The sequence below is a fragment of the Melampsora larici-populina genome, assembly GCF_000204055.1.
Source record: "Melampsora larici-populina 98AG31 unplaced genomic scaffold MELLAscaffold_12, whole genome shotgun sequence".
Taxonomy (NCBI): Eukaryota; Fungi; Basidiomycota; class Pucciniomycetes; order Pucciniales; family Melampsoraceae; genus Melampsora; species Melampsora laricis-populina.
Genome location: NW_006768776.1, coordinates 959,112 through 972,365, shown reverse-complemented (window position 1 = coordinate 972,365; position 13,254 = coordinate 959,112). Strand labels below are relative to the sequence as shown.

The window sequence follows — 13,254 nt, the reverse complement described above, 5'->3', positions numbered from 1 at the left end:
AGACATTGACAAAGATCATTCAAAGATCCTTAAGGAGTCAGAGCAATGTAGCGTTGTGGAAGGAAGTACATGGATGTCTAAGTCTTAAGACTTTAGGTGTTTAAGTGTCATACTGACTTCTTGTAAAGTAACTAGTTGAGGGATATTACAGGGACATCAAGTGAAGTTTAAAAAGTTTTTTTTGCCCCGTTAGGCAAGAATGGAAGAAACAACATGCTGACCATTGGGGTAAACAAACTCCTGTCCTTTTGGGAACAGAGCAGGGCCCAGAAAATGCCAAACAACCTGTTACCAAGGAAGCAACTGGATTCCAAACTTTAATGCAAGAAAAAAAAGGCGGATTCTGGACCTCGGGATAAAAGAACAAGTCATCCCAAGTCTTTGCACCCGGCAGAGGTGGCAAGGAGGGGTCACCAGGAAGCTGGCAAGCCAGAGGAAAAGGAAACATAAATGGTACTTCAGGAAATGAACCAAAAACCAGGAATGATCAAAGCAAGCTGTCAGCCCTGAGCCCTGATTTCACGACCATGGGCTAACAGTAACACATGTAATATTATATTAGTGTATAAATCCATAAGTACATCTCAAGGCTCAGTGTCGAGAGCCACATAAACACATGTACATAATGTATTAAATATGTAACAAACCTAAACCAAGTGTCAACCACAAGTGAGACAAGAATCACACGCTAACCACAAGTTGGCGCTTGACCTGTGAATATATAAACCCCCCTTCTACCCTTCAAGTCTGGCTCGCAGCGCTGTGCCCGCCGCTATTGCCTCTTTACCCGGGACCCGCAGGGTCCAAGTAGCTATGCTGTGCGCTGATACTTTGGCCCCGGGAATGTTACCGCCACGCTTTCCGCCACTAAACCCTTTGACCTGTCCACGCTTTCCGCCACTACCTCCTTTGATCTTTGATTGAAGTTACAAACCTCAGCCATGTTTCCAATGGCACCTTTCAGATTTGATCAGCCTCCAGTCCAATATTACCTCAAGCCATCCATATTGAATCTCCTATTCCACTTTTTATTCAAAGACCGCAAATCGATTTGGTGTCCAGTTCTGGTGCTGGTGGGAGACACCCTTGTCTCTCCACGCACAGACATATGGTATCGATACCTGGAATCACTACAAAGGTAACCTATCTTTCTTTTCATCTCTTTTGCATCGGCTATTTGATAATTGTTGATTGACTTATATCATTGAATGTACCATCGAGAAGGTTCTTCCAAACTTGACCGGGCCAAAGCCTTACTTCATGAGGCCTTCACGTCTGAACGTCAATCAGCTGCTCTTCAAGAACAAGATCAAGCGGACCCCTCAACCACACCTCCATTAGTCCAATCATGTCCTAGCATTTTTGAACCGGGTTATCTTTATTTTTACAATGAGGTCTCATCAGAAAGCCATCTTAACAAGCTTGACAGATATCTCCAAGGGATAGATCCAATGAAATCATCCGACCAAAATAATCCACAAACCGTGTTAGATTGGTGGAGAGTGAATATCAATATCAATTCTTTCTTTTTATATCAATCTTTTCTTTTTATATAAGTGAATCTCATTACTGATCACCTATCTCTTTGGCATGATAATCCCAGGCTCATGAAGGAAAATACACAGTGCTATTGGTATTAGCAAAGAACTATCTCGCAACACCTGCAGCTTTGAGTCCCCCCAAATGATCTTTCTCTGTTGCCGGACAAATCTGTAGCGATGAAGAAGGTGGATTGAATACTTGTATCGTAGAGATGTTAGTGTGTGGGACTATTTGGATGCTGGAAGGGGTACCTTTGATGGGGGACTTTGCTGAAGTGGGCAAGGTTATTGAATATGCAAAGAAATTTCTCACAAAAAAGACCCAAAAAACTTATTCTTGATTGTTTTTCACCATTTTTTAATGCTATTGTTTTCATTTTTATAATTTTTACTTTCTATACACATTTTCTTTGTTTTCTTTTTTATAATTTTTACTTTCTATACACTCTTTTAAGCCCTTTATATACATTTTCTCTACAATCTTTACATCCCAACACCTTATGCGCAATCTTTTGTCTTGCGCTAATTTTAAGCCTGCAGCGCTGGGAAGCGCTGCGTCAAAAAAGTGCGCTTTTCACTGCTATTTTGTCCCCCCAAAAAAAGTACGCCTTGCTGAACGCCCCTGACTTTGGCCGGGCTCAATGCGAGCTACGCTGCTCAAAAGTCAGTTAGCAGCGCTGGGTAGCGCTGCGAGCCAGACTTGTTCCCTTGATTCATCACCCATCTTTTAACACATCACAACATCAGAATCACATTATACTTGAAATCCCATTAAGGGGATCCTTGAGTACATGATTAGTTGTGTAAGTCTAAAGACCAAACTTGAGCATTACAGGTTCTATTGCTGAGCACACTGGTATTGATTTCTACAAGCCTTGGGCCATCATATCCTCTAGAAATAAACCGTAAAGTAGCAAAGCTTCCTCCCTTACACGGATTCTAAAGTAGCCTTCAGGATCTTTGGCTTGCCAAAGTATAAAGCCTGCCCCTTGCAGTCTCACAAGGTTAGAGCGTACTAGCTCTTCATTGTTGGGTGTACCACGTGAAGACCACACTTTACACTGCCAGCATTAAAGAGGTTCCCAGATGGGAATATGGGTCGTAGGGATCAGACCGCCATTGTGATATATGTAGTCACAAAGGCTGTCTGATTCCTACAACCCATATTCCCATCTGGGAACCTCTTTAATGCTGGCAGTGTTACCTTTATCAACACATTTTTAGTGAAGAGTACGCCTAACAGACGCGCACTCCTCACACAAGCAGTGAGTTACAGTGTCACATACCCCAATACCAAGCTGTAGAGAGGAAACAAAAGATTTGGTTCTTTGTTTGACAATAACAAAGAGAAAAAATCAAAAATCAATTTGGAATTGAAATCCAATTATTATGAATGCAACTTTGAATTATTTAGAGAATGTCTTTCAGAACTTGGTGAAGCTTTAGATAATGCATTCAGACTTTTTACTCAGTTAATTTTCTTTTCAATTGTAAAAAGAATTTTATTTGTCTGTATACTCTTCTTTAACAGGAGTGTGTTATACTAATTGTTTGTGTGTGGTTTGATTCTTTTCAGAAAATGGTATGGGTTATAAAGCTCAAGTTCTTTTCCCTTCTTTCCCTTCAATTCTAATAATGTATTTGAATACCTTTGAGTGATTCGAATGAGCAGTCATTTGACTTTTCATCATCCATTGGGTTTCCTTTCTATTAGAGTTGTAAACTATCTGTGTCTGTGTTTTGTGGAGCTTTTGCTTTGATAAAAATATAGTTGATGTAAACCATTTTGTATAGGTCAATTGATCTCCATGTGGAATGAGTATATTGTCAACCTTTAAATCTCATTTGGAACGTATTGAGCCTTTGATAGTTGCTACATGGTTTTTGGCTTGACACAAAATAATGTGATTAGTTGAGCATGGAGCATATATTCCAAACATTTATCCTATTTTAAGTTGTTGTTTTCCTCATTATGACTCAAGCCTCCAGACATTTAGACCATAAGAATCAACACTCTACTCGTTAAGTTTAGAGGCGGGCAAGCCCGCCTGAGTTCTAGTCACATTGCATTTGCCTCACATATTGAACACATTTGCTACTGACAACAGTCATCACAACGCTGTAGGTCTGAACGTTAACAGTGTAGAATGGCATTCATTGGTCACACGGAACGCATGTCATCCTCCGTCGCTTTGTCGCACGTCATAACTTGCTTGGAATCCGAATAAGTATCATAAAAGATTATCATGATGACCAAATGGTCATCCGTGCTCGGTGGAGGGTTGCTTTTCTATAAACCGGTATCGTTTTCAAGGAATTTTGAGTTCAATTTTGATATGCAGTAGAGAGAAGTACATGCAAGACTTACAAGCTTAACAGGCCTGGTAACCTGACAATTGTCGCTGATCAAAGCGCCATAGTAATTTCTAACCATTGAGGGTGAGGAGCTGACAGAAGAAATCATGTGTTCATATGGACCTCGAATAATCAAGATGACCTCGAGTCATTGAGCACTCACTCATGAAACATGGCCGGTTCTCCCTCCAATGTTTCGACGTACATCTGTGTGAGATGAGTCAATCAGCCAGTCAATTCAATACGTTCTGGCTTCTCAGTTGGCTCATCAGATGTCATACTCACACCCAGGTTTGAGAAGTAAACACATGAGGCTGGGCGCGAGATCAGAGCAGTGACCATTCTAATCAAGTTGCCAGGAATAAAGCTTGGTCAGTTAATACGATCGGTGAAGCGAAGAGAATCTCTTGGAAAACCAGAAGGAGGGAATTTGACTAACTTTCCAAAAACTTTTAGATCGTAAACGAATGGCTTCCCCTCTTGACCAGGACAGACTACCGGGTTGCTTGGCGCTGTCGAGCGCTTGGAAAGTTCCTTTGGGTGTATCGATTCCAGACCACTCGAGTCACGTCCTTCTAAGCGAAGATTGGATTCAGGATAACCCATTACAAATAAGACTTGTAACACCAATCCAAGAAAGATGAACCATTTCATAATGACAAAACAATACAAATCTGGAAATTATTCGAGGTTGAATATGTAGCAAACTTCAAAGTAAAAAGGATTGGAAAGATGTGAGGTTCAATTTTTGAACGGAAAGGTCTTGAGTTCAGGAAGGTGAATCGAAAGAGACATCAGGTTTTTAAAGTGTTTTCAAGATATATAAATAGCAATGCATCCCACAATTATGGCGTTCAAACATGCGCAAGAAATTTGCAAGTTGCGAGAAAGTTCTGTGCAAGTTCTTTTAAACATCTTGCATAGAACTTCCACAAAACTTGCAGACTTAAGAAAGTTATGTGTGAACCTAGGCTTCCCCGCTTCGAGGACTCAGTTTGCCCTTGATGAGATACATAAGATACATACAGCAGGGGGTTGTGAAAAAATTAATTAAGCAAGATCCGTGCAAGATTTCATCGGTTTTGCAAATTTCTTGCACATGTTTGAACGCCATAAATATCGATCGAGCCCAGGTCAACTTATACAAAATCACACACGATGCTTCACGCGTTTGAACTCACGCGTCCACGAATCACAGATTCGAACTGCCTGAATGTCAATATATGTATGTAAGTCGTATTTCCTTGTGCGACAACGACAGGACTTGCAAGCTTTCTGCATGTTTCTCTACCAAAGAGAAAAGCTGTTTGCCTTGTTCTTGCGCACAAGGTACAGTACTTTTTTGCCCAGGAATCACAAGATTTCCTCCTTGTTCAAATGATTCCATGTTCTTAACACTTGCAGCATGTATCAACTGATGTGTCACTTACAAGTACATATCCTCCTTTGAGCAACTTTGGCAGTTGTCTAAAGGAAGGAGGAAGATTAGTCTCAATGATGTTGAACCCCCCTATTGATTTCTATCTTTTTTCTACTCATCTTCTACTTCATCACTCTTTTGACGATACCTGTATAGGCACTTTGGGGTCAGGTAGGGTGTTGTTTATTGTTGAAAGATTATTTATCCTAGTAGGCATTTACATCTTGAGATTTTGTTCAAAGAGGTTGGTTTGAATTTAAAAACATTTTTTATCAGTTTCCTTATCTATGTTTGAAGTTAATCATTTTCTTGAACTTTTCTTGCAATTGAAATTCAAGAATCCTTTGACAATTGGTTCAATTTTTTTTTATACAACAGAAGTTTTGCATAAAAGAGACTTGACTTGCAAGTCTACAATTACCAAAAAATAAATTCAACTTGTTCTGTTTCAGAAAATGTGATGAAGGCTCAGACTGCTCAGACTGGCTCAACATCCTTGTCTCATCCCTGTGCATGCCTCTGCATAAGTGTTACTAGCATTCTCCTTGAGCTACCACTCCAGTGTTACAAAGTTTCATAGGATGGAGCTGATGAAATGAAGATATATGTGTGGTATGAGACACAGGTTAAAATGAATGGTTTGTATGTAGTTTTGATATTTGATTTGATTTTGATTTGATCGATGGAAGAGATTGATTGATCGATCGATTCAAGTTTTCAAATTACAACAAATGGTAAACAGTCAAACTAACTAACTAAACCATTCATTCATTCACTTGAAACCAAAAAACCATTCATGGACTCTTCAATGGACTCAAACAACCATTCACCATCACCATCATCGATTCGATTGATCCTCTTATCAAACCAAATCGAACCTGAACTTCATTTCGGATTAAACCAATTCTCTACAAACTCAATCAGACCTAATCTTAATTTCATTCATCAAAACCATGACCAATCAATAAAAGATTATAATCATCAAATCAATACAACTAGAACGATTGAATCTAAAGCTTTTTTACCTTCTTTTGAAGAAGAAATCCGAAATGATTTAGATCAAGAATATTGGTGGTTTATCAAGTTCAGTATATCTTTCTTTTTAATGATGGAAAATCAGATAGATACTAAAACAAATCATACGTTTTTGGTTTGGTTTTGGTTTGATGAATTAGATTCAAATTTGATTCAAACCTTTTAGAAAACCAATTCAAGATCCAAACCTCAAATCCAAGTTTTCATGAGTTTTCAAATACGTCATCAAATCATTTAACGGATTATATAAGTTCGATTAACCAAAACCAAGTCATTCCACATTTCTCAATCACCATCACTTACAAACGAAAATCCGAAGCCTTTAGATCGATTGGACATTTATTAACTTTAACTCGTATCAAAGAACATGATAAGATCTTGATGAAATTAAATGATTATCATCAACTTTCTAGATTTGATTGTTTAGGACTTATGATTGATTGTTCTAGAAATGGTGTACTTAAATTGATTAGGATTCAAGAGTTGTTAAGGTTTATGGCCTTGATGGGTTTGAATATGTTACAACTTTATACTGAAGATACTTATCAGGTCAGTTTGGATCTCTTTCTGGGTTGTTTTCTTGAGAATTTCAATTAGACTGATTGGTTTTGAGGGCGGGTTGGGGTCTTCTTTCTTTGGGAGGGAATAGATTGAAAATGAACCGTTTTTTGGGTATTTTAGAGGTCCTTATAAGTTTGATGAATTAAAAGAAATCGATCATTATGCTGATTCACTGTATGTGATTCTGTCTTCCCTGAATTTTACTTTTTTTTTCATGAATCCTTTTGGAAGATTTCAAAACAAAAGAAAACCAAAACTGATTCGAATGTTTCTTTTTTTCTTTCTTTTGTTCTTTCTTGGGGTGGGGGACGTGAAATTCTGAATGGAAAATTCAATAAAAAGTGGAATAGAAGTGATTCCTTGTAGTAAGTGTTTTTTTCTTTCTTCATTAACCAAACAAAATACTCCCCCAAAAGGAAGAAATCCAATTTTCTAAAATGATTTGTGTGTGTGTTTTTTAGTTCAAACTTTAGGTCATTTAGGTCAAATGTTACAATGGCCAAGGTATGGAGGAATGAGAGATACACATGAAGTCTTATTAGTTGGAAGTGAAGAAGTTTATCAATTTATTGAAAAGGTAAATCCAAAATCCAAGATCACTTGAATTCAATTCATCTTGAAATCTAACTCTAATATGGGGTGCGTGTGGGTGTTTTTTTCTATGAAGATGATTGTTTCGATTACAAGTCCTTTGAAAAGTAAGAAAATTCATATTGGAATGGATGAAGCTCATGGGGTTAGTGAAGGTAGGTATCGTCAATTGTTTGGTCATCATGATAGTACTGTTGTGGTAGGTTGTGTTGCTCGATTCCTTTAAGTAGAATTCAAGTTGGATTATACTGAGTCATTTTGGTTGGATTGATCAAGTTTACGAATCATTTAAGAAGAGTGAATGAAATATGTAAAAAACATGAATTAAAACCGATGATTTGGTCTGATAGTTGAGTATATCCCCTTTAGTTTCCTGTGTACAACATCAGAATTCTTGACTAACTTTTGGTGGATTCGTATCGACTATAGTGTTGTTTTGTTTAGAAGCTAAAAATAATTCATTAGGTGCTTATTATGATTCGAATCATTTGATTTCAAATGAATTGGTTCAATCTATTCCGGCTGAAATCGATTTGGTTTATTGGGTTAGTGATTTATCAAATCTTTTTCTTCTGGGTTTGACTTTCATGTTGTTCGTTCAAAATTCAACTTGATATGTTTTCTTTGGTGCTCAAAAGGATTATTATCATACTACTCCTGGACCTTATGTTAATAAGATTCATCAACATCGTCAATTGAATTTCAAAACGCCTGCAATGGCAAGTGGGATTTGGACTTGTTAGTATACCTATAAATCTATATCTTTTTTGTTTTTACTTTGATTATCCAACTTGTGTTAAATTAAGTTTTATGCTTTCTGTTAGGGTCTAGGTTTTGGACTGCTTTACCATTTACGATTGAAACGATTGGTGCTAGTATGAAAGCTATTAAAGATCCAAGTTTGAATGTGAAGATTGCAATGACCACAATATGGGGAGATGAAGGAAACGAATGTGATATGTATGTAACTTCTTCTGTCTCTCTATCTCTTTCTATTCCTTGGTGAGGGAAAAGAAGAACTGAGATTAGAAACCTAATTAGTTGGTCGGCTTTACCTGGTTTACTTTATTTTTCGGAACATGGATTCACATTGGATTTAGAAGTGGATTTGGAGTTTTTGAAAGTTAAATTTGATGGGATTTGTGGTGGTTCGTTTGATGATTTCTTGATGGCTTCTAAATTAGATGATTTACAACCTGAACATCAATTGATTGATGATAAAGCGTAAGTTTTGCAAAAAATCAAATCAATCAAAACAATCAGAACAATCAAGATGAATTGGTTTTTATGAAGTGTTTTTCTTTTTTCCAAACAAATACAAAACTGATTTTGAGGTTGGTGGTTTTTTTGGGTGTTTTTGAATCCTGTAGGAGGTTTACACCTAATCTTAGTAAATGGTTAATTTGGGAGGGTGAGCGGAAATTGAAAAGAAGTGTAGGAGATTAGGTATAGTAAGATGAAAGAAACAAGTTGAACAAAAAAATAGACTGATGTGGGGTTTGGTGTTAATTTTTTTTTGTCTGTTTGAATTATGAAAAACGATTTTTGGAAACGATGAACCAACGAACGGAACCGAACGGAAAAATAGAACCATTTTATTCGATTTTATCACCACAATATGCAGGACATGATCTTGAAACACATTATAATGAATTATCGAAAAGTTTATCAAGAGCGATTACGAATTCTACTCATCAAGAAAAGATTGAGTATCCATTAAATCAAAGATTGAAATTACCTAAACTGATTGCAGAAGTGTTAAGTTTGAAATGTCATTTGAGAGATCGATTAGTTCAGGCTTATGGAAGATTAGATGTAGAAGAATTAATGGCTTTAGCTGGATATGATTCGATGAGTAGGTTGAGTAGATTGATTGGTTTGGTTAAGGTTATGTGGATTTATCATCGAGAACTTTGGATGTCTATGTATAAGGTTTGTCATTCACTTTTGATTATGATCTTTTGGTTTGAGAAAAAAAAAGTTGAATGAATTTTGGGTTTTTTTCCTGTCGTGGGGGTGGGTGGGTTTTTTTCCTTTTCTTTAGCCATTTGGTTGGGAAGTTTTAGAACTTAGGTATGGTGGATTAAGGTCTAGGTTAGATACCATGCATTATAGATTAAATGAGTTTATTCAAGGTAGGTTAGATAGGTTAGAAGAATTAGAAGTTTCAACTGAATTGGTTTATCCTACTAGTGGAGCAGTGATGATGTTAGGTGAGTGATTTTTTTCCTTTCACAATTCATATCAAATGTAGTTCATTAAGTTCAATTGGTTGATTTGGTTTGATGGATGTGATGGTGTTTTTTTTTGGTTAGATTATCATAGGGTTAGTAGACCTCAGTATTGTTAAAGAAAAAGAAAAAGAAAGGCTTGAATGAAGATTAGAGATGGACAATAAAGTGATTAGAAATTAAGAAAGAAGAAGAAAATCTCACCCAAATAATTTAGTATCCCAGTTAATTTTATTGATTTTTTTTTATTCGTTTTTTTATGATTATTTTTTGATGTTTTTTTTTCTTTCAATTAATGAATTTTTGATGGGGGTTTTTGGTTGAGAGAAAGAAAAAAAAAAGTTTGGTTGCTTTTCTGATTGGTATATTTGTGTGTTTAAAAATAATTTCAAGTTTCTTTTGTTTTCTATCTTTATCGCATTTCATTATAAATATAAATTATATGTTGTTTTCTTTTAAAAAAAACATAATTTTTTAATATAATTAATTAATTTGATTGGATTTTTGATGGGATTGGATAAGGTTTGCTCGTTTTGATTTTGGTTTTTTGGGTTTATATTTTTGAGGGTAGAAGAGAATTGATCAATGGAAGTGTATGTGAATTTTTGAGAATATCAAAAATGTGATATTCAGGATTTAATTTTCTGGATGAACTTGTTTGAAATTAAAGAGATATATAATTGAGTGAGTTCAGGATGTAAACTGGCAGTGGGGTCACCGTCTACGGCAGATGGTTTTGTTTGGTAGCTACTAGTTAGACAAAGGGTAGAGAGTGAGACATACATATTGACATGGTGACGATAATTGAGATGAAGTTTTTTTCTTGTTGTTCAGAATAAAATTTGGTTCAGTAAAGTTGATAAGAGATAAAATGGAACTTGTTGATTTTGGAAAATCTTCAATAATCCTAAAATCTTGTGATAAGTTTTTGAAATTTTTTGTGAAAGAAATGAAAAACTCGTGTATATAAGGGTTTTTTTTTTTGGAAATTAGAAATCAATGGTAAGTCTTGATTAGGTCTGGAATTCTTGCTCAACTTTAACAAAACTACGGAGTTAAAAGGTGAACTGGAGTAAAATTGAACTTTTAGAATGGAATCATTTGAACCTCGAGGTACATACATCTTTCAAATTCTCGCCATCATGTTTGGTTAAAGTTATTTTACAATGTGTGCTTAGGACGATGTGGCACACGATTCCCTCAACATGAGTCTTACACCCCATCCTTAATTAGATTGGTGATACTTATAATTGTTCTCAATTGTGTTTGCTGGTTTATAAGAAGTGAGAATCTGGCGGGTTGGATTTTTTTGCTCGCCAATGGAAAGAAAAAGGATTATACTTTCAAATAACAAGAATAATTTTTCTCATTGAAAGTAAGAAACTTAGTTTCTTCCAAAGTTCTTATCAACACAAAGATGACATAAAAGTACACTTGGTTCTTTATTGGATACAAGTGAAAAGATTAAAATATAATGACAAGTGAGAAAGAAATATATCAACTTTGCACAAAAGTGAGTGGTACCTGCCCTCAATTAGTAAATAATCAACTGTGAGATCAAACAGATTGAATAAATACAAAAATCAAATCAAGCTTATCATTCAGCTGGTTTCTGACCCGAAATAGGACTAGTCATAGTAGGAATAGAAACAGTTGAAACCCCACGTGCTTGAACTTCAGATACTTTATTAGGACCACTCATATGATCTAAACCAAACTTGACAGCCTCTGCACCTTTCTTAACATTCACTTTGTTAAAATTGACAAAGTCAATGTCTTGTAAAGCTGGAGTTAATGCTCGATTCACTTCAGATGCATTTGGTAATCGACCACCCGCAGCTCTTTGTTCACAGAACATGTGAATAGTCTCTAATAAGGCAGTTGCAATTTGTTCGGAAGATCTTGGAAAAGATAGCTTGTTCAAGTCGGATTTAGGAGCCTTTGACACGCTGAAGTAAGATTAAGAGAATTATTAGAAGAATGATCAACGAGATTTTGAAACACGAAATGATGACTTACCGACTCTCACCGGTTTCACCTTCAGCAAGTTTACGATCAGCAAGAGCGTCAATTGAGTTCTTGATAGCTTGGGCGACTTTGAAAAAATATCTGTCATCTGAATTTTCAAGTGCTTCATCGACTGCTTTTGTCATTTCTGCTTGAGTTGGAAATTCGACTCCTGCCTGCATATCAGCTGAAAACTTGGCAATTGAGCTGACAAGACCAGCTGAGACTCGTTGCATCATAGCAGAAGAGAGTCCTAATTGAGGAACGCCCGATTGACGAGTAGGACTAATCAATCAATTAATTGAGCTCAAGTTAGTTTGTTTTCCAATTTGAAGTGAGAAAAGATTGAGAATACTTGCCTTATTCCAGTTGGTTCACCCTGAGAAGATTCTTCATTGGCACTGGTAGACCCAGCATCCAAAGATCGACGACGGATGATTCTAGGTACACAAAACAATGGATTAGACACTGACGTCTAAACTTGAGGTGAGGATGGAAACTTACCTGATCAAGCGAGTCAAATCGGCTCCAGGCGCTGCAGAGACCGAGTTGGTGTTGGTAATATCAAGGACAAACAAAAGGGCCATAGAAGTAGCAACAAAACCGTAGTTGATATGCATATTGATGTGTTGAAAGGGATATATTTGATTATAGGGTAAAGCTAGCTCAACGAAAATAGTACAAAGTGATAATTGATAAATGTATGCACGAAGTATAAACAAAAGTACGGATGAATTGATTTAAACAAAGATGATTGTAAGCAGAAGAAGAAACTTGGGTGATGGGGGAGATATTTACTGGTGATTGGAACGGATGAATTTAGAAAAAAGGTGAGGAATACCTTTGATTTTATACCTTAACTCTTCTAACAAAACATCATCATTTGGCCATGGCTGCGGTGGTTTTAATGACTCTGCCTTTTCTCGTAGGAATCCGCATTGCCTAGTTTTCAACCTTGTTGTCATCGGCCAGTACGGCTGAGCAACTCCAAAAGCTCGACGGGTTTTTGTAGGCGCAGCCACGGCCCAAGTGTAGCTTCAGGCGAACTTGGCGATCATGTACCAGAAGCAATAATCTAGTTAAGTCCATCATTCAACTATCTAGCACTCGATCACAGTCACTGCTCAGCAAGACCTTGCGATCTAGAGGAACCTTCATATACGCTTCGGGCCACGGTGCCTCTTGATGTACTTTGAAACACATTTGCGATGAAGAAATATGCTGGTGTTGTAATGCAAGTAAGTGCTCACCAATTGGAATGGTGAACGGGATATCTGGTCCCAGCTTTGTAAAGACAAAAGTGTATATAGTCCTAAAGGTCTTCACAATTCCTCTACACATCACCAAAATATATAACGCTTGACACGTAGACACACCAATTCAATAATTTACCCGTTGTTCAAACCAATTCAAAGGTTCATTCCAAACTCCATTTCATGTTGCCTTTATAACTCATAACCTTGAATCAAATGCACAAGATAACTCTTTGAAATTAATGCTTATTATCAGTCTA

At 36.6% G+C, this 13,254-nt stretch overlaps 3 protein-coding genes across 3 annotated transcripts; 1 reads left to right on the top strand and 2 right to left on the bottom strand.

Annotated features, from left to right (window-relative positions):
- Window positions 1–3,702: 3,702 nt before the first annotated feature.
- On the bottom strand, window positions 3,703–4,550 carry MELLADRAFT_105160 (uncharacterized protein; the record flags this gene model as incomplete). Its single annotated transcript, XM_007408333.1, has 5 exons — window positions 3,703–3,831; window positions 3,910–3,988; window positions 4,060–4,103; window positions 4,182–4,239; window positions 4,336–4,550. The coding sequence occupies 5 exons, from the start codon at window positions 4,548–4,550 to the stop codon at window positions 3,703–3,705; spliced, it is 525 nt and encodes a 174-aa protein (XP_007408395.1).
- Window positions 4,551–6,112: 1,562 nt separating this feature from the next.
- On the top strand, window positions 6,113–9,853 carry MELLADRAFT_105159 (family 20 glycoside hydrolase; the record flags this gene model as incomplete). The annotated part of the gene is made up of 15 exons (XM_007408472.1): window positions 6,113–6,399; window positions 6,492–6,900; window positions 7,001–7,086; window positions 7,255–7,277; window positions 7,374–7,489; window positions 7,580–7,702; window positions 7,780–7,852; window positions 7,933–8,048; window positions 8,142–8,241; window positions 8,328–8,463; window positions 8,518–8,727; window positions 8,874–8,914; window positions 9,092–9,435; window positions 9,548–9,716; window positions 9,819–9,853. The coding sequence occupies 15 exons, from the start codon at window positions 6,113–6,115 to the stop codon at window positions 9,851–9,853; spliced, it is 2,268 nt and encodes a 755-aa protein (XP_007408534.1).
- A 1,478-nt stretch (window positions 9,854–11,331) lies between these two features.
- Window positions 11,332–12,361, bottom strand: MELLADRAFT_123221 (uncharacterized protein; the record flags this gene model as incomplete). Its single annotated transcript, XM_007408332.1, has 4 exons — window positions 11,332–11,683; window positions 11,754–12,026; window positions 12,101–12,181; window positions 12,246–12,361. 4 exons carry the CDS (start codon window positions 12,359–12,361, stop codon window positions 11,332–11,334), a joined length of 822 nt encoding a protein of 273 aa, XP_007408394.1.
- Window positions 12,362–13,254: the final 893 nt, after the last annotated feature.